This window comes from Elephantulus edwardii, unplaced genomic scaffold (genome assembly GCF_000299155.1).
Source record: "Elephantulus edwardii isolate Elephantulus edwardi_28Jun2011 unplaced genomic scaffold, EleEdw1.0 scaffold00133, whole genome shotgun sequence".
NCBI lineage: Eukaryota > Metazoa > Chordata > Mammalia > Macroscelidea > Macroscelididae > Elephantulus > Elephantulus edwardii.
Window position 1 is genome coordinate 6,445,562 of NW_006399883.1, and position 20,887 is coordinate 6,466,448.

The 20,887-nt window shown below is 47.7% G+C and overlaps 1 protein-coding gene across 2 annotated transcripts in view; it reads left to right on the top strand.

Annotated features, from left to right (window-relative positions):
- ABCG1 (ATP-binding cassette, sub-family G (WHITE), member 1) overlaps positions 1-20,887 on the top strand; it is a 95,746-nt gene that overhangs the window by 71,002 nt on the left and 3,857 nt on the right. Inside the window, exons 6-13 of one of the 2 annotated variants that reach the window (XM_006893929.1) lie at positions 9,154-9,299; positions 10,734-10,857; positions 12,069-12,183; positions 16,725-16,873; positions 17,048-17,149; positions 18,049-18,217; positions 19,419-19,519; positions 19,773-19,931. In XM_006893929.1, the coding sequence (XP_006893991.1) occupies positions 9,154-9,299; positions 10,734-10,857; positions 12,069-12,183; positions 16,725-16,873; positions 17,048-17,149; positions 18,049-18,217; positions 19,419-19,519; positions 19,773-19,931 (1,065 nt within the window). Of the gene's footprint in view, positions 1-9,153; positions 9,300-10,733; positions 10,858-12,068; positions 12,184-16,724; positions 16,910-17,047; positions 17,150-18,048; positions 18,218-19,418; positions 19,520-19,772; positions 19,932-20,887 lie in introns of both variants that reach the window. The other variant, XM_006893928.1, reaches the window with a different exon arrangement.

Genomic DNA, 20,887 nt, shown 5'->3' on the forward strand with positions numbered 1-20,887 from the left:
TTTTTTTAAAAATAAACAAGTTTCCCTTAGCACTGTGATCATCTAACTCCCTTTTTAATGGTTCCTTCCCCAGGGAACCGGTGGCTGTTGAGTCAGCTCAGACTCATGCTGACCCCACGTGTATCAGAGGCGAATTGTGCGCTGCAGGGTTTTCAAAGGATGACTATTGAACTCGAGCGTGCTTGGTAACTAACAGAAAGATTAGAAGCTCATATCCACCCAGAGGCACTTCAGAAGAAAATCTGACCATCTACTTCAAAAAATCAGTCCTTGAAAACTCTGTGGTAGCCAGTTCTACTCTGACACACGTGGAACTATCTAAACATCAACTTGTTAGACCAGAAACGTATCTTTTGTTCTCTCTCTGGTATTACGGGTTGATAACAGAACCCTCTCAGGAGAGTGCTAGGGTAACCTTTAGTATCTGAACAGGGTCTGGGGAGATCCCACTTACATCATCATCATCATCATCATCATCTCTTTTTTTTACAGCCTTTAGAGAAGCATAGTGCTATCGCTTAAAGTCTAGGATTTATAGAGTTATTGATAACAGCATCACTGGGCTCCTCATATTTTGTTTGAAAATGGAATGATTAATAGCCTACAGTTCAATATACTTGTTGTTATATGCCGTCGAGTCACCTGTGATAGCAACCCTGTGTACGACAGCTCTGAACCCTGCACTATCCTGAGCCAGTCTCGCTGACTCAGACACACCTAATCCAGCTGCCCCGGTTATCATGTCAATCTATCTCATCCTGGGTCTTCCTCTCCTGTACTGTCCTTCCATCCTTCCAAGCATGATGTCTTTCTTCAAGAACTGATCCTTCCTGGCCACATGCCCAAAATATGTGAGATGGAGGAGAAACTTGGTTTGACTCTCTAAGACAGACCTGTTTGTTCTCCTAGTGGTCCATGGTATTTTCAACAGTCTTCTCCAGCACCATGACTCAAAGACATCAATTCTTCTTCTGTCATCCTTAGTCATTGCTCAGCTCTTTGATGCATAGCATGCAATTGCGAAGACCATGGCCTGGATTAGGCGTACCTTAGTCTCTAGACTGCACAATATACTTAAGGATACTTTAATAGCAATTCTATTTATGGAATTTGTGCCCTTTCCTGTGATACATAATGTTGTTGTTGTTGTTGTTAGGTGCCATCGAGTCACTTGTGACTCATATGGACCCTATGTATAACTACCCTAAACCAACCTTACTGTCTCTGATACACTTACCCTCATTACTCCAGTCACTTAATCAATCCATCTCATCGAGGCTCTTCCTCTCTTGCGCTGTCCTTCCACCCACCTAAGCATGATGTTCCTCTCCAAGCAAATGTCCCTTCTTGCAACATGTCCGAAGTAAGTCAGACAAAGCTTCAGAATCCTTGCCTCCAAGGGGCAGCCTGGTTTCTCCCTTTCTGGGATGAACCTGTTTGTTCTAGCAGTCCAATACTCTTTTCTAGCACCATAGCTCAAAGACATCAATTCTCCTTTCATCTCTAGCCATTTTCCAGCTTTCTGACTAATTGCAAAGACCATGGCCTTGATCAGGAACACCTTAGCCTCCAGAGTGACAGTGTTGCTCTTCAGTACTCTGGAGAGGTCCCTGATGACAGACTTTCTCAATACAATTCATCTTTTGATTTCCTGGCTGCTGATACCACGAGTGTTGATTGTGGAGCCAAGCAAACTGAAACTGTTAACAATCTCAATTTCTTCACCATCTATCATGATGCTGCCAATTGGCTCAGTGGTGAGAATCTTTGTTTTCTTGATCTTGAGCTTCAGTTCATACTTAAGGCTGTAGTCCTTGACTTTTTGCAGCAAGCGCTTCAGGTTCTCCTCAGTTTCAGCAAACAGGGTTGTGTCATCTGCATAAAGCAGATTGTTGATGAATCTTCTTCCAATCCTGATGCCACATCCCTTCACATGGAATAAAATAATATCACATAATAATACCAAGTAAATTAAACCACCCTTGCATGAGTCAAGGGCTGGCCCATCTACTTCCAAAGCACAGGGCTTTTCGCTGGCATTTACAACCCCATGAAACCTTTACAGTTTGCCTCTGGTACAGTTGGGGTCACAATAAGCTGGGACCATTGTGCTTCCTCCTCTCCTTGGTTCTCCACTCATCCCTCCATACTGTGCGCACCCCCCACCACTTTCAATACTCTTCTGATTCAGCTCGTGTCATTCGGAGGAGGCGAGTGAAAGGCACAGTACAAGTCGAACCTGATTTATATGAGAAGTAAAGCATTCCTGCTGCTACTGATGATGTTTCACGTGGAACGACTTTATTCTGATACCAGAAGGAGAGAGATGGCATGCTGTTGTTATGGCCTTCAAGGTGATTCCTACTCCTGGAGAGCCTCGTGTGTGTTGCAGATTGTGCTCCTGAAGGCGTCAAGGCTCTGGTCTTGTGGAAGCACATTGCCAGATCGGCCTCCTGAGGCTCCTCTGGATGCATTCAAACTGCCAGCCTTTCTGATTAGTTGAGCACTTAACCACTCACACCACTCAGGGACTCTTTAAGATGGATTCATGGAACCCAAAAGAACAAGATATAAAAATTGCAGAAACCACGTGCATTTCGGTGACTTGACCAAGGCTAAAGGTCTTGCAGGTTTTATTGTGCAGGTTGAATTGTTTGGTCACTAATATTTTATAAACAATCTACCTTAAACGCAATGCAGACAGTGCCTCCCAATCCTTCCTGGCACCTGTACCTGAGTGTTTATTATACTGAGTTATGGGAGATGAGTTTAAATAACAAAGGTTAACATGCACTTTAGATTTACTCACATGGTTTTGCTATTTTTTTTCAAGTCCATTCTGACTCATAGTGACCTCATGTACAGTTGGACACAATCCTGTCTGATCCTGGGCCTCACAATCTCTGCTCTGCTTAAGCCAATTGTTGCAGCAAGTGCATCAGTCCGTCTCATTGAGAGTCGTCCTCTTTCTAACAGCTTGTGCTTTGCCAAGAATAATGTCTTCTCCAGGGACTGACCCCTCCAGAGAACATGTCCAAAGTATGTGCGACGAAACCTCACCATCCTCCAAGGAGCATTCTGGCTGGACTTCATCAGTGACATATTTGTCTGGTCTTCTGGCATCACGTGCTAGATTCAATATTCTTAACTAATACCATGACTCAGAAGTCACAGAAAAACAAACATCAGAGCACAATCCAGGGAGAAATCTGACTGTGAATGAGACTGAAAACCAGCCACTTAATTTGTTACCATCAAGTCGATTTCAATTCACAGTGACTGTGTGGCTGAACAGAACCTCTCTGTCCATGTAGGTGACTGTGGTCGTTATGGAACTTAACACCAGGCCTTTCTTTTGTGGTACCTCCAGGTAGATTCAAACTGCCAACACTGAGGTCAGTAATGGACTGCAAACCTTTAAGCTGCTCAAAGATTTTTCAGGCCATCAATTGGCCTGGTGGACAGAAAGTGATTCTACCAAGCCAAAGGTGGGTGATTTTAAACTGCAGCCCTCAGGCCTGGTTTTAATTGTTTTTGATCAAACATTCTTCTAAGTGGTATAGTCCTGGTCTGTCCACTTACTGTACAGAGGTAACTCGTGCTTGCTGTGATGCTGAACACTGTGACACAGATGTGTCAAACGCGTTAATGGTTACCCAGGGGGGACAGTGTTTGGTGGAGCTTCCTGATTAAAACAAGCCTGGAAACAAGAGTGGCATCCACTTCTGAAATAGATTGCCTTTGGAAAACCCAAAAACTTGGAGAAATTTTGAAAATTATCTATGTGTTCAGGTCTTTCGTTCATAGGGTGGCTATGGGTTGTCTATGACTCAAAGGCATTTAACAACAACAACAACAACAACAAAAATGAACTTGCATCAACAGAAGAATAGAGCCTTACTTGGCAGCATAAATAAGGGATGGAATACCCAACCTGCCTCCCACCCCTGCCAGCTCTAATGACTTTCATCAGTTCCCGATCCCTACTGCTGGACAGGAGGAAGGCAGTTCACTGCCCGGAGAAAGAAGCTGGCTGGCAAAGAGCTTAAGAGACCAAGAGAAGATGGCAACATCCTCTTATCCTATTTCACATCATGTCACATTCCTCCAGGTTCCCAGCCCTATGAAATGTGGGGGCTGAAATCTATTCTTGTCACTCAAGGAGACCCCAGTAGTAGCCCATGGTGATCAGACAGCTACCTCCGCAGTAAGTCACTGGATGCAAAGATCCCAGGAGAGACCGCAGAGTTTGCTTTGGGTCCCACTTCTGTGGGGCGAGCAGAAGAGAGGTCTTCTTGGGTCTTGCTAACACAGAGTGGATCCTATCAGCATGCAGACCCACCACCTCCAGCCCTGGCCTCCTGGAACCCGACTGTTGACATCAACAACTGCCTCTAGTACTCTGGGTTTCCAGAGGTCCTGTGAGGTTCCAGCCCCTCCTGCCTTTTAGAGCTGATGCATAGCTGAATTAGATGATGTCTTCACAGTGTCTGAGCTCATCAGAACAGATGTGATCCACATGGCCGCTTGTGGTAGGGCTTCGCTGCAGCACTGGCCCAAGTCAGTCAGGCTTTTCAAATGTAGTTTGTCTGTTGCCATTAAAGGAGCTCCAGCTCCCATCAGAAGGGCGCATATCCTGGTCCTGTGCTGTCCTCCTGAATCCACTGCTGTGGCCTCTATGTATTTTGGCGTATTCCAACCGATGACCCTTCTTCTGGTGCTGTAGCGGATGATGTTCTCTTGTGATTCATACATACACAGTTACCCTGGCTGATTTTGGGAAAGATTACCAGGCTTTTATCCTAGTCTGCCTTAGTCTGGAAGCTCTGCTTAAGTCTGTCCACCATGAGTGACCTGCTGATATATAAAATACTGGAAGTATAGCTAGCTTCAAGCCTTATAGCAACACAAGTTTCATCACAGCACAGTTGTCACTGTTGTTAAAGGGCTGGGTGGACCAGTGAGCCCTACTCAGCAGGCTTTCTGCCCTGATGGATGGCGCCTCTGCTCTTCCTGCAGCATCAGCTTTGTTCATACTCTAAGCTGGCCAGTCACCCTTCAGAGTCCAGCCTGCCACCCTCCTCCTATTGAGGATGATGGGGGGTCCTGGCAGTGAATCATGAGAAGCTGCTGGGCCAGCTCAACAGAAGGGATGAGTCAGAACAGAAGGATGGGTCGGGAGGAAGATGACAACCTTGACGGGAGTAGGGCCATTTCTTGGGAGAAGCCACGGTAGAGTCCCTCACGTGGACAGAACCTTACTGTTGTGGGTGTCCTCTTCGTGCCTGGTCTAAAGGAAAGATCAGAGAAAGTCTCTTGTTCTCAGAGGAATGAATAGGAGAAAAACATGTCCTGAGGAAGGGGTGTCCAGTGCTACTCGTGGTGAAATTGTCTCTGAGAGAGTGAGACATGTTTACCTCTCTTCTGATTCCTCTCCTCTGCCCTGAGAGGTACCGCAAGCTGTCTCTGCAGGATCTGCAGGTGCCAAATGTTGCTGACGCATCTCCCACTGGAAGCCCCCAGCGGGGCCTGGGCTTGTCCCCTAGCCTTCTTGTTCTCCTGCCTCGCTGGGAGAACTCTTCAGCAGGGCTGGTGTCTTTCGGGATAAAATGAGTGCTGATTTCATGTTCTGACTCATTTCCGTCCAGCCCCTTATGTGTACACAGGTTCAAATTTGTTCATATTTCATGGAAGCATGATGGGATGGAATGTTCTAGGAGGTGCTAGAATGTGCTCTCTACAACCTTCCTTTTTCCAGTAAAAGCAGCCCAAGCCCTTGGGAGTCCTTCAACCAGTAAGGTGGCTTCATTAAGATCAAGGTCTTCAGAGGCTAATTGAGACCTTGGGGGCAAACTCCCAGGGGAAGGAGCAGGCTAGGGGTAAGGGTGGACTCCCGTTCAAGACACACTCGGAATGCTTTATTGCAACTCATAGCGACCTTATATGCAACACCTCTGAACCCTGTTCCATCCTGTGCCAACCTTATTGTCCCTGACATACCTACCCCCCCATTACCCCAGGCACTGAGTCAATCTATTTCGTCGGGGAACTTCCTCTCTTGCACTGTTCCTCCACTCTCCCAAGCAAGACGCCCCTCTCCAAGGACTGATCCCTCCTTGCAGCATGTCCACAGTATGTCAGACGAAGCTTCAGATTCCTTGCCTCCAAGGAGCAGCCTGGTTTCACCATCTTTTGTTCTCCTTGAGCCCACTGCTCTTTCTGATCTGTCTTAAAGCAAAACCAACCTTTATGGCATCTCCAACTCCTTGCACAAGGGAACAGTACACTGTCCAGTCTGGTACCATGCCAATGATTGTGGATCAGATTATTATGATCCACAGGGGTTTCAGGGCTGGTTTTCAGAAGCAGGTCTTCCGTAAAAATGCTGGAGACAAATAGCAGAGCCTTTGGTGGTGAAGACATAAGCCAGGGAGCTGGAGAGGGCCCAGTGTATGGTCCCCACCCTCAGCACCTTATTTGGAGAGCTGAGTGCATGGGGCCTGGGTGCTTTTAGCTGACCTGGTGGAGATGACAGGCTAAGAAGAAAGCACTGAACTACACTAAAAAATCAAACCAGTTTCCATCACGTCAATCCTGGCTTATGCTGACACTGTGTATCATGAGATTGGACCATTGAGATATATGAGATTTTTGTTGACTGATTCTAAGAAATAAACACCAGGCATTTCTTCTGAGACACTTCTAGATTAACATCTAGTTAATTTAGGTTCTGACTCAGTCTTTCCATGAGAAGCCAGGCACATTAATGGTTTGCTTTCCCTGGTACTTCAAGATATTTCAAGTTGGTCTGGAATGTCCTCTGACTGTGGAGACTAAAAGACAATGGGTTGGGGCACGGGTATGCCACTTTTGTAGAATGTCACAGAAGCAAATCTGGAACAACGAGTGTCCTGTGACTTTGGCTACTGACGGAGAGGCACATATGGATCCCTTTCTGGAGAGACCAGCACTTGGCTCTGCACAGAGAAAAAGTAGACAGAGGACAGAAGAGAGCCTCCTTCTCGCCCCCATTTTGATAAGCCTTTTCCAGAAAACCTCACAGAAGTAGTTTGCAGCTTGCTAACACTTAAATGGGCTTGGGCATGGGGGAGATTGGGACGTGGCCCAGGACTGGACAAGGTTCTGATGTGTTGTTCATAGTGTCACTATGAGCCACAGTAGACTTGATGACACCTAACGGCAACGTCACTTAAAAGCAGCACATTCTAGAAAGAGGTGGTGGGGTTGGGCTAAGGGGAGCGACAAGAGAGAGGCAGCAGAAAGATTCAAAGAAGCTCTGGCCAAATCACTGTGATCCCGGTGCCCCCTGAATCCTGGCTGTGAGGCAGCACTGCCCTCTGCCTTTCTGTTACCAAAGCCGAATTCTGTACTGACCATGCATACATAATTCAAAAGCCAGAGTGGAAATTTTCTCCTTTGCAAGCTCTTCCTCCTGGATTACCTCATCTCCCTAGAGAGGCTGCTGGACGAGGGTCTGACTGCTATGGCCACTAGGGGTCTACATCACAGAGCTGCTCTATCAGGAACAGAGGGGACAGGGCTGTGTGAATTCTGGCTGGAGGCAGGATGCCCCCTGAGAGGATGACCACTGACCCAGCCCCGCCTTCCTTTGGCCTGCCTGCAATGAGGTGCTTGGGGGTTGTGAACATGCTGCTACAGTCAGCCCCACTGAAGTCAGCTGACCTTTCCATTCCGGAGCCCCTCATGGATTAGTCAGCAGGGAAGGAGGGCTCAGCTCGCCCCCTGTGCACTGTTTCCAGCTTGATGTCCAGCTTGCTTCCCTGTGGCAGGAGCCTGCTCAGCCAGCATTGGTGACCACTTTAATCAGACATCCTTGCCAATGAGCTTCAAGGTGTGATTGCCATCCAGGGACACAGATTCCTGTTTATAAATGCAACAGTGGCTCCCTTCTGTCCTGAGAGGGCTGGTGTGTGTCTGCAGGGTGTGTGTCTGCAGGCGGGCTGTCATCTACTGCCCACTTGCTGCTGCTGTTAGTTGCTGCTAAGTAGGCTGCTACCCAGGCACAATGGATGAAGTGCTACCCACCCCGACCCATCTAGTTTTCTCAGAAGTAGATTGCTGTCATTCTTCCTCCTCTACCTTGGTCTTATATTCTGGTGAATCTTTCCAGTATCCTGGCAGCAGACAAGCCCTCCTTCCACTGACAGGCAGGTGGCTGCCGCACATGAGGCTCATTAATTAGGAACTGAAGTAGAACCTCTCCCCTGGAAGATGAGAATCCGACCACTGAACCACCACTCCTTACACTTCCTATGGCTGAAATAGTATTAGCATTATTCACAGTTGCCTTGGACTGAATGCTTGCTGTGTGGCTAGCATCATGCTGAGCTCTTTGCATTCATTTTCTTATTTAATCATTGGAAGGGTGGAGGAACAAGGCAGGAGAGGAAGAGCCTGATGAGATAGATTGACACAGTAACTGAGACTGGCTCAGGACAGGACAGGGCTCAGAGCTGTTGTACATGTGGAGTCGCTATGAGTCACAGGTAACTCAATGGTCCATAACAACAAATCATAACAGTGACCCTGCAATATTTTCAGAACCCCATTAATGGTGATCCAGAACAGATACCTGGATCCCTGAATGGTGAAATTGTCAAGCACTTGGCTACTAGTTAAAAGTTTGGTGGTTCATACCCTCTCAGGGTGTGTTGCAGGACAGGCCTGGTGATCTTCTCCCAAAATGTCACAGCCTTGAAGACCCTGCGGAGCAGTTCTGCTCTGCATCCACGGAGGCTCCTGAGTTGGAATGGACCATGGCAACTAGTAACAACCACAACCAGATGTTTACTGAGCTTTCCTGTGGCGGATGCTAGACTTAGTACTGAGGGAATGTGCCTGACTTTTGCTGAGCAAAGGCTCAAACCAGATGGGGCTGACTCCAGCGCTGTCTTAGCCTCTGTGCAAAGCCCCTCAAATAGCAGCCTTTGACTTTGGAATGCAGAGCGTCCCTCTGGTTGTGGCCAGCCAGGTTGGGCTCTGATCTGCGCATCCAAGTGACAAGGTGAGGGTTTCTCCAGCTGGAGAAGCGGAGGGGAGATTCTTGTTCCTCTGGCTGGGGTGATTTGGGCAGACAGTTCACATGGCAACCCTGGCTGCATTCCCTTTCAGGTCAAGGAGATCCTGACGGCACTCGGCCTGCTGCCCTGCGCCAACACGCGGACGGGCAGCCTCTCAGGCGGCCAGCGGAAGCGCCTGGCCATCGCACTGGAGCTGGTCAACAACCCGCCTGTCATGTTCTTCGATGAGCCCACCAGGTGAGTCAGTGCAGCAGAACATGGGGGAGGGGGCTGCCTCCAGCTTGGTGGTTCCTAGGCAGGGTCTATCATGTGACTGTCATGTGACCTCCTACCTAGTGGGTGGGTGCTTGACTGCTCCCCTCTCTTTTGCTTATATTCTGAGATTGTGGGGCTGAGGCCCAACATTTGGCTCCTGCCCTTTTACTCTAAAGACATCACGTCCTTGGCTTGTATGTGGAGAACCATGCAAGGTGCTTTCTGTGTATGTGTTGAAGTTTGGAGAAGCAATTTCTCCCTAGATAAAGTGTTCTTATTAGTGCAATGGCTGTGAGGGCTTCTGGCCTGCGGGATCCTGGAGAAGGGTTATAGGGGTCAGAATTGTCCTGGGAGTGCTGATCCACATGTATCTGGAAGCTCACTGCTTCCCAGAATATTAGAGGTCCAGAGAAGCCCAATGGAAGGCTCCGCTCTCGGCTTGCTCTCCTGGGTTCTCTGTGCCTTCTCAAGCCCAGCCTCTTGCTGACCTCCCCGGAGCCCCCTGACTCTGCTGTTACTGACTGTATCCCATTCACTTATCCCTAGCAGCAAGTGCAGGATAGATAGGTGGACAGACATGCCGGGGTAGGACCCACCCTTGACGGTCTCTGCCTAGTGTCCATGTTGTCTAGTTCGTGCCTGTTTGTCTTCCCCTTCAATTTCCGTTAGATTTTGGGCCTCGAGGGGAGGGTCTTCAGTCTACCGCATGCAGGGCCTGTTTGGCTCACTTTGGAGCTCAGGCCCCGCACAGTGCCCAGCCCACAGTAAGTGGCTCAGAGCTCTTCACAGTTACTTTAGAACAAGTGCCTGCAGGGAGCCCTTAACAGCATTCTCAGTGCCCCTGGCATGGGAGGTGTACTCATCGAACTGTCCTCCATGGCCTGCCCGCCACCTCGTCTGTCACAGATAATGAAGAGTACAGAGCCAGACTGGGGCAGGAGACACTGAGGGAAGAGAAGAAAGATGATAGGATACCCCAAGCTCCACAGAAAGACCACAGTGAACCCTAGAACTCTGCATCCTTGTACAGCACTATCTGTGCTCAGCAGAACGTCTGCTGGAGAAAGCCTTCTAAGGGGTGCGGGACCAAGGGGGCTGTGAGTACTAGTACTGCTAGATCTCCAGTGAGGTCCACCCCCTACCAGATTCTAAAAGTGAGTGTCCCACATCGTTTCCATCCTGGGACTCTTCAGTAAGGGATTACAGTATTTCCCCCTTACCCTTGTAAAGTACCAGATACACAGGGCCTGCTGGGAGTTCCAGCAATGAACTAGTGAGTAAAGCAGAGTGGAATCTTGGGGAGGGACCAGTGCAGCCACCGGTCTCTGCTCCCAAGCCCTCTGGAGGCACAGGGTTCCCGGGGCGGTGGGCTTGGGCCTGTCGCTCACTGGCTCTCATGGTGCCCTTGACCTGCAGCGGCCTGGACAGCGCCTCCTGCTTCCAGGTGGTCTCCCTGATGAAGGGACTGGCTCAGGGAGGGCGCTCCATCATCTGCACCATCCACCAGCCCAGTGCCAAGCTCTTCGAACTGTTTGACCAGGTAAGCCGGCCTGATTCCAACTGCCCTGAGCTATTAAAAAACAAAATGTCACTTAGCAAAGTCCTACTTCCGGTGACCCCTGGGGCCAGAGTAGAGCTGTGCCCCAGGAGGTTTTAGCGACTAATGTGTGGTGATAGGCCATTCCCCCAGGTGCCTTTTGTAGTGTTCACTGTTGGTTGCCAATTTAGCTTATTTTGTTGTTCTTTGTTGTTGTTGTTGGTGGTGGTGGTGGTGGAGGGGGTTTGTTTGTTTGTTTTGTTAGTTAGCCTAAGTGAAGACAAATATCATGGGTCTGCACTACGCTGGGTTATTTTTCCTGGGTTATCGTAATTTGCGAAGGGTCTTGCTGTTGTGTTTTATTGCACTGAGAGCTCATAAGCAGGCAGGGGTATCTGGGATAGCAGACAGAACTGCACTGTGTCCTCTCTTTGCTTATGGCCAGCGGCCCTAGAATCTGGGGCAAGCCACTAATATTGCTGAGACATTATTTTGTCTAAAACAGTAGAAAATGCTTCCTTTAAATAATTAATTGACAGGTTGTGGTATTTGTACAATCTCAAACTCATTGTCTCTGAGTCTGAGCCGACTTATAGCTGGCCCTCCAGAGGGTTTTCAAAGGCTGCAAATTGCTGAGAGGATATTGGCCCTCTTTCTCCTTGGAGTAGGTGATGGATAACGGACTTCATTGTACAAATGTTAGAATTTGGGTGTTATGAACAACAACAAATCCCAGGGGGCAAAATGTGTTTAGTTCCACAATCTTTTCTGAGAACATTACTGTTGTTGTGTGCCATTAAGTTCATTGTGACTCTTAGCAACCCTGGAGGACTGAGTAGAAATTCCCACATAGAGTGTTTCAGGATGTAATTTTGTGGGAGAATATCACCTCATCTTTTTTTTTTTTTTTTTTTTTTGTGGAGTGGCTGAGGGATTCAAACCGCCAACCTTTCAGCGAGCAGCAAGTGCTTTACTGCTTTCCACCAGGGCTCTGTAGCAAGTGTTAATGACGAAAAGAAAACAATGTCATAACATGGGCCCTGGCTACATAGCTTCCATCTTCTCCACTTTATTGTGGATTTCCCTTAGCCATTAAGTAGTAACTTAAAGCTCTAAAGAGAGAAAGAGACTGAGAGATTGAGAGCTTGAAGCTGAATGTTCTTGTTTCTTGATGAAAGACAGGGATTGATCTTTTTCTTCTCATTTTGTTCCAGCTATACGTCCTGAGTCAAGGACAGTGTGTTTATCGGGGGAAAGTCTCCAATCTTGTCCCTTACCTGAGGGATCTAGGCCTGAACTGCCCGACCTACCACAACCCAGCAGATTTTGGTAAGCAGAACCTTGACCAGCTGCCAGGAGAAGGTTATGGCTTCTTTCCACTCTACATGGTTCTCCTCGTGTCCCGGCACAGGCACATTAAGTACTGCACTATCCCACAGAGCACTCGAGAGCCGCTCTATGGTGAAACTTCCAAGCATGGGAAAAGTAGATTCCATTCCTCCAGAAAAATAAAAATCTGGGAAGCATAACAAAGGTGCTACAGGTTACCAAAACCCCTTGTTAACGGGTCAGTTCCACCTCCCAGTGACCCAGTGGGACAAATAGAACTGCCCCGTAGTGTTTCCAAGGCTGAACTTCCCTGGAAGCAGACTGCCACGTGTTTCTCCACGAAGCAGCTGGTAGGACTGAATGGCCAACCCTTTCTGTTAGCAGGCGAGTGCTTTAGCCGCTGTTCCACTAGGGTTCCTCAGGTATGTGATGTATTGGGATTGATACTCTGAGCCTGTTTCTTCATTAAGCTCCAGGTTGACAAAAGCTATTAAAAAAAAAAAAGAAAGAAAGAAAACATTAACTTCTGCTTTACTTAAAACACAGAAGTTTTTGTATTAACAGAGACATGAAAATGATGATTCAAATTTTGTCAGACAACAACAACAACAAAAGTGATTCTGAGGGTCACTAGGTTAGAGGTCTGAGCTCCCATCTCCTGAAGGAGAGACCCCAGGGAGGTGACCTCAGTACCTGGAAATCCCTGCTGGCTTCCCGGCCCTAAAACCAACTGCTGTGGCTTCCACTCCAACTCCTGGTGACCCCAGATGTGTCAGTAAGGCCTGTGTGTGTGCAACACAGCGTTTTCATTGGCTGATTTTTTTTAAACAGATTACTGGTCCTATCTTGCACGCTCCCTTTGAGTGGATTTGACTCACCAACTTTCAGTTATTAGCCAGGCATGCTGTTTGCACCATCCAGGGACTTCACTGCTTCCATCAGGTTCACCATAATTTACAGCACAAATCCTCAAGGCCATCCTGTGGCCAAGGGCACTCTCTCTAGTTTCTTCTCTTCCTGGTCCACACCCTCCAGGGCATTCATTCTGTCATCAGACATCACTGTGAAACCACATCTCTGTCCCTTGTATACCCCTCTGCTTATCTTCACGCTCCCCAGAACACCTATCAACACAGTCTACAGTCTCCTCAAATCAGAATCTCCAGAACCAAATCCACTCTCTCCTCCCATCACCCCTACTGCTGCTTCTTCTATGTTCCTCATCTCAGTTACTGGAGTTAGTAGCATTGGGTTGGTCCCCAACTCAAGGCTGCCCAATGCACAACAGAACCAAATACTGCCCAGTCCTGTACCATCCTACTCATTTGTTGTTGACTGGGCCATTCTAGTTTTTAGTGGTTTTATTGGCTAAATTTTAGAAAGAGATTGCCACATTTTTCTTTCAACTCCATCTCAGTCTGGAAGTGCTTGAGGAGATCTGTTCATTGTCATAGCAACATACAAGCTTCCAATGACAGATCGATCAATGGTGGCTGTGCCTGAAGTGATTTGCTTGGAAGTCGAGTCCAGCCAGGTCTTTCACACGGGGGGCAAGAATTCCACCACTGAACCATCAATCTCATCCTCAGTTAATAGCATCCTTCTTTGCCCAGCTCTCTGTGCAGGAGCCCTTGGTGTTTCTCCTGACTTCTTTCTCACATTTACTACGTCTCCAAACACTTTAACTCCTTTGGGTTAATAGTGCAACTCCCTGCAGACTACATCATCTCAATTGTGTGTGTGTGTGTGTGTGTGTGTGTGTGTGTGTGTGATGTTGTTGTTGATTGCCGTCAAGTCAAGCATAACTTATAGCGACCGTAAGAACAAAAGACCCGAAGCCTTTCTTTAACTATCATTTCTCAAAGTTCATAGAGTGCCCGGAGGCAAATTGTGTAGGAAGTGGATGCCACTCCTGCTTCAGAGGGCCAGGCTATGGGTCGGTTCTGACTCAATGGTAGCTGTGTACCACTGAGTCGGAATCAACCTACAGCTGGCCCTCTGACAGGTTTTCAGAGGCTGTAAATCAGACTGTAAGTCACACAGGAGGAGATTGCCCATCTTTCTTCTGTGGAACAGCTGGTGGATTCAAACCACGTGACTTTGGGATTGCATATATTAAATATACAGAGAAAGATAGAGGTATGCAACTCAATGGTACAAAGCAATATGTATATTATTGTTGTTGTTGTTATTATTATTAGAAAAAGATATGCAATTCTATGGTATGAAACAACATCTTTGATGATGATGATGATGATGATGGTGGTGGTGGTGTACTGTAAATTTGGAACTTATCGAGTCTCAATGTCAAGAAGACAAAGATTCTCACCACTCGACCAATTGGCAGCGTCAGGATGGATGGCGAAGAGATTGAAATTGTTCACAGCTTCAGTTTGCTCAGCTCCACAGTCAACACTCTTGGTACCAGCAGCCAGGAAATAAAAAACGTATTGCGATGGGAAAGTCTGCTGTTAGGGATCTCTCTAAAGTACTCAAGAGCAATGGTGTCTCTTTGGAGACTAAGGTCCGCCTGATACAGGCCATGGTATTTGCAATCACTTGTTATGCATCAGAGAGTTGGACAATGACTAGGGATGATAGAAGGAGAATTGATGCCTTTGAGCTGTGATGTTGGAGAAGAGTAGTGAATATACCATGGACTGCTAAGAAAACGAATGGGTTCATCTTGGAGAGGGTGAAACCAGGCTGCTCCTTGGAGGCAAGGATTCTGAAGATTTGTCTGACATACTTTGGACATATTGCAAGGAAGGACCAGTCCTTGGAAAGGGACGTCATGCTTGGGAGGGTGGAGGGACAGTGCAGGAGAGGAAGACTCTCTACAAGGTGGATTGATTCAGTGACTGGAGTAATGGGGGTAGATGTGTTGGAGACAGTGAAGTTGGCACATATATACATATGTATATGGATATACATATCTATATGCTGTTCAAAGAGGCAGAGCATACCTTCCATTCCTGAATAAGACATTGGCTGGCCTCTCCTGCCTCATTATACTGGGGCCCAAAGGCTAAGGCATAGGAAAATGACTCACTTGACTGATTTGGAAAGGAAAAATTGTTCACTCACAGTTCAGCACCACCCTTCTTGCTCTTGAGAGCCAGCTGTCTGCATAGAGTAGGAGTTTTCCACTGCCTCTGGGAGCCCACCATGTGAAACTGTGCAGACAGAGCATGAAGTACACATGGAGGTGGGGAGTGAGAAGAGCAAGCACTTACTTCGCAGAGCTCTCTGAAGCAAGACTGTGTCTGTCCACATAAGGGTGCTGTGTTGCAATCCTCCATCCTGGCCCGGGCTCTGCCTCCTGCAGAGTTGCTTACTGTGGAACTCCTCAGCGGGATTTGTTGTTGTTACATGCCATTGAGGCAAGTCTCACTCATAGTAACCCTATGAACAACAGATTTGAAACCTGCTCTATCTTGTGACATCTTCTTCATCTCTGACACACTTGAGCCCCTTGCTACAGTCACTGTATCAATCTATCCTGTCTTCCTCTCTTATGCTGACTTTCCACCATTGCAAACATGATGTTCTTCTCCAAGGACTCCTAACAACATGCCCAAAGTATATGAGGCAAAATTTCGCCATCCTTGCTTCCTAGGAGCGCTGTTTTCACTTTCTCCATGACAGACCATGGAATAATCAGTACTCTTCTCCTACACCACAACTCAAAGGCATAGATTAATCTGCCATTCTTAATCATTGTCCAGTTTTCAGGGACAGGAAGTCTGCTTTGTACCTGGTAGAGCTGCTCAGCGCCTGGCCCACGCCCTTCTAGCTTACCTTGATTAGTGATAGGGTGACATTTGACCTCTGAGTCCCTCCCTTCTGTTTTGTTTCTCAGTTTGTTCAGAGCTAAATGGATTATCAACTTATACTAGTTTCTGAAATTTTTATTATAACTCTTAGAGACACTTTGCTTTGGATTTCATCTCTTAAATCAGTTTTCACAGTGCCTGCCTGATAGGTCAGAAACATTAGATGGGTGAAGACACGCACAGATTGCTCCTCAAACCTCTGGCTTCACGGCATTGTACGCTTGTGCATTTCCTGCTTCCCAGTGCAGACAGTGGCCTCGCTATGGGTTTAGAGTCTAACATTGGTTGATCCATGGTGGGGCATCTCTCTCCTCATCATGCCACGTCTGTACAATCCTAAGTGATTCACGTTCGTCTCTCTTCTCCTGGTATAATGACTATAGCTGCAAATGCAGGGTCCCCGGGTAGAGAAAATGGTTCATGTGCTCTTATTTGGCTGCTAACCAGAAAAATGGAGGTTCGAGTTCATCCAAGAGGTGCTTCAAATGAAAGACCTAGCGGTCGGTCTTGCTTCCCCAAAAGTCAGTCACTAAACAGGGTTTAGAACACAGTTCCACTAGACAAACATGGGTCACCGTGAGTCAAGACCAATGTGAGGGTTTTTGTTGGTTGTAAAATGAAAGTGGCCCACCATGCACATTAGCACTATCAGTGCACCCACCTTGCCAGGACCCCGGGACTGACCCGCATCTGCGTTCTTTGCAGTCATGGAGGTAGCGTCGGGCGAGTACGGTGATCAGAACAGCCGCCTGGTGAGAGCTGTGCGGGAGGGCATGTGCGACTCCGACTACAAGAGAGACCTTGGGGGTGATGCCGAGGTGAACCCCTTTCTTTGGCACCGGCCCTCTGAAGAGGTAAAGCAGGCAAAACGATTAAAGGGGTTGAGAAAGGTAATGCAAATCCCTTACCCCCCTCCCCCATTGGGAGAGCTGCATGCTGCACTGTGCTCCTAGCTGCATGACTTTTCTTAGCGAAGATGCAGTGGACCTGGGGTTTCACCTAATCTCTCTTCTTGCCTGTGTCCTTAGGATTCCACGTCCATGGAAGGCTGCCACAGCTTCTCAGCCAGCTGCCTCACCCAGTTCTGCATACTCTTCAAAAGGACCTTCCTCAGCATCATGAGGGACTCGGTAAGAGAGCTTCAGATCCTGACCAAACTATTGGATTGGCTTTCTTCCATTTGTATTAGTCAGTTCTCGCTCTGTCATGATTCAGTAACAAATAAAGCCAACACTTTAGGATTAACAACAGGCCCTGTTTCTGTCTTGTTCATGTATCATGTTGGAGGCTGTAGGAGGGTTGTGTCTTCTCATTCCAAGACCAGAACAAAGGAATGCCACCTTTCTGAAACATGCCTTTCTCATGGCAAAGGGAAAGTGCATAAGATTAACTGAGTGGCAGCCTGAAGGCTTCTTCTCAAAGGCTGTCCTTGTGTTCATGTTCCACTGCCCTACACAAGCCATCCGGTCATTCCTGACACCAGGGCAGTCGGGGAGCATATTCTTCAGTAGAGATCTACGGGTCAGGTGACCGAGGACAGGCTGTAGAACCCCTTACAGGAAAGAAGGCGATAAAAAATTGATAATGGGAAACCGTAATAAAAGTTTATTAAACTTGTTTAAAGTGGGCAATCTCAGAGCCAGCCTAGAAGGGTTTGAGCACCTCGAGTGTGGGCCTCTGGTCTCTCCATACTCTGCATCCCTTTCCACCAGCCTTTTACTTCTCAGAAAGTAGACAGTCATTGTTGATTTGTCACTTTTGTGAATGATTTTGCAAAGTGTAATAATTACTTCTGTTTTAACAGCAACAGATTCTGCTGTGTGTTGTGCACATTTGCGTGTGTGTGTGTGTGTATGTGTGTGTGTGTCTGTCCTTGCATGTGCTTGGAATGGTTTGGGGGATGTTTTCCTGGAGGGGGGAAGGACAAATGAAGCAAGAGACCTGTTATTACAGAACTCAGGTTCCGGTGCTTATGACGGCATGTTGTGGACCCCCAGCCTTAACTTCCACGTGCACTGTTTGCCCCCAGGTCCTCACGCACCTGCGGATCACCTCACACATTGGAATTGGCCTTCTCATTGGCCTGCTCTATTTAGGGATTGGAAACGAAGCCAAGAAAGTCCTCAGCAATTCTGGCTTCCTCTTCTTCTCCATGCTGTTCCTCATGTTCGCTGCCCTCATGCCCACTGTTCTCACATGTGAGTGATGACCGCCGGTCCTCTTCTTCATTAGCTGTGCTTCCTGATTGAGTTGGAACCAACTCACAGCTGACCCTCCAGCAGGTTTTCAGAAGCCATAAACTTCACAGGAGGAGATTGTCTATCTTTCTCCTGCAGAGCAACCCGTGCGTTTGAATCACATGCTTTTAGATGGTAGCACAACCATCTCCTTACCCATAAGCCATCAGAGCTCCCCTCTTAAAGATGACAGCCCAGAAAAACCACAGGACAGTTCTCTGGTCTATAGGACAGGTATAAATCAGAAGTGACTGACAGGCACATAACACCACCAACCTGAGTAAGGAGCCATTGAGGGAAGAACATCTATGTGAACACTGGGCGTTATGTTAGTGATTAATCCAGGCATTCACTGCTGACTTCATTCTTATTGAATTTGCCTCTCTTGAACTTGTCACAGCATGGACAAAACCTCCCAGGCTGGCCTTGGAAAGTCATTTTAGGACAATTTAGACAGATGGTGTAGTAACAGGGTGGTGTTCATATTGGGGCTCTGTTATAGCTTTCTCTATTATTAGCTCCAAGTGACCACAGGAAGCCTCCTTTGGGAGCATATTAAAATCACATGGACAACTATCTATAAGGATTTTACTCGCTCACAAAGTGAGCCAGCCATACCTGTGTGATTCAAACGCACGGGTTGCTCTGCAGGAGAAAAATGGACAATCACACATAACAAAAACAATCTTTAAGGGACCAGATTACAAGTCTTCTGCAGTGTCACTGATGGGTTTGAACTTCTGAACTTTTGGGTTAAAAGCAAAGCACTTAACCATTGTACCATCATCAAAATTTGTTACTACTGAGTTAATTCTAGCTCATAGCCACCCTGTAGAATAGAGTAGAAAAATTCTGCACCTTTTTAGAAGGTGAAATCTTTACAGGAACAGAGCACTGGGTCTTCTCCCAGGGAACAGCTAGTGGGTTTAAACTTCCAACATTAGCAGGCTGCTAAGTGAAATTATTTTCTACCAGATCTCCTTCCCAGGCTGGTCATACTGTCTGTCTTTGTTCCAACTCTTAAGAGCTTCAAGCATTATAGGCTTTTGACAGAGGCCAGAATGGGGTTAGGAGAAGCTCAGCCCCAAACTGCTTCTTAATTACACATTGTATCTGACTACTTGACCTCTTTTTAAAAATTCTTTCTTCCCCCTTCTTCCAGTTCCTCTTGAGATGGGAGTATTTCTTCGGGAGCACCTAAATTACTGGTACAGCCTGAAGGCTTACTACCTGGCCAAGACCATGGCTGATGTCCCTTTCCAGGTAGGGAGTAAAGGAGGCTATCACTTGATGAGGGCTTTCGAGCCCTGGGTTGTGCCCTACAGAGCAGGGTGGGGGAAGCCTGGTTCCCATGAGAGGGGTCTGCTGAGGAATGCATCAGGGCAGCAGGGCTTTTCCAGTGCTGGACCTTCACTGGAGCCACGATGGGGGTGGAGGAACACATGCTGTCCAGAAGCTAAGGCTTGCCTGCCATGAGTCAGGCTGAGTGCTGAAGTGACACGCTCTGTGTCCCCAGATCATGTTCCCAGTGGCCTACTGCAGCATCGTGTACTGGATGACCTCGCAGCCGTGCGACGCTGTGCGCTTTGTCCTGTTCGCGGCCCTCGGCACCATGACCTCACTCGTGGCCCAGTCACTGGGCCTGCTCATCGGGGCTGCATCCACTTCCCTACAGGTATCGGTCAAAGGTCCACCCTCTCCTTCCTGAATCCCTCCTCTGCTTTCGGCACTAAACTGCCCAGCCTGTCTTTCTGAGTCAGTTCCCACAGGAAGCAGACATGAACTGGCATGCAAAGATGCAAGTGCCTTTGAAGTTGGCTCAGACTCATGGCACCTGCATGAGTAGAAATGTGCTCCAAAGCGCTCTCAGGAGTGAAAATGAGCATCAGCTTCCAGCTGCAAATGGGCACTGCCATGATAGCAATCATGTTTGCCCTGTAATACAAGCCTAAAGATTGGAAGTTTAGACTCGCTCGGCAGTGCTGTGGAAGAAAGTCCAGGCTATCTGCCTGCATAAAGATTACAGCCAAAAAACAAACTAAAAAACAAAAAAATCTTTTCCATAGAAGAGTTCACATGCAGTGATGATGAACCGGAATTGACTTGACAGCAACAGGTTTGGTTTGGGAGTTGTTTTGAGGACTAAACACAACACTGCACTCCAGGTGCTCAGACCCCCAGCATCTGGGAAATGATGCTCGTCGCGCCTCCCTCCATCACTCCCACTGGGGCCTGCCTTACAGAGGTGCCTAAATGCTTTGCCCAGTGGAGGGCCTGCATGCACCTTGGTCAGGAGTCAGATATTAAGCAGCATCTCAAGGCAAAGTAGGAAGCTGTTTTCCTGAGTGGCCTGTGCTGGTCTTAGCAGACCAGATGGTGTGAGGTTTCCCTCCTGCCCTGATGAGGTCTCACTATACAGATTCTCCTCTAGACCCTGGGCTGTGTCCGAGTGCCCTACTTGAACCCCCTGCCAACGTCTCTACCTTAAAACTCTCCATGTGGTTGAAAGTTGCTCGGTTTCCATCTTAGAGACAGGCTACTTCTCTTATTTAGCCCTGTTACCATCAATCAGCACGTTGCCCAGCACACACCAGGCATTTCACAATTGACTGCTGCCCAAACTGTGCAGGT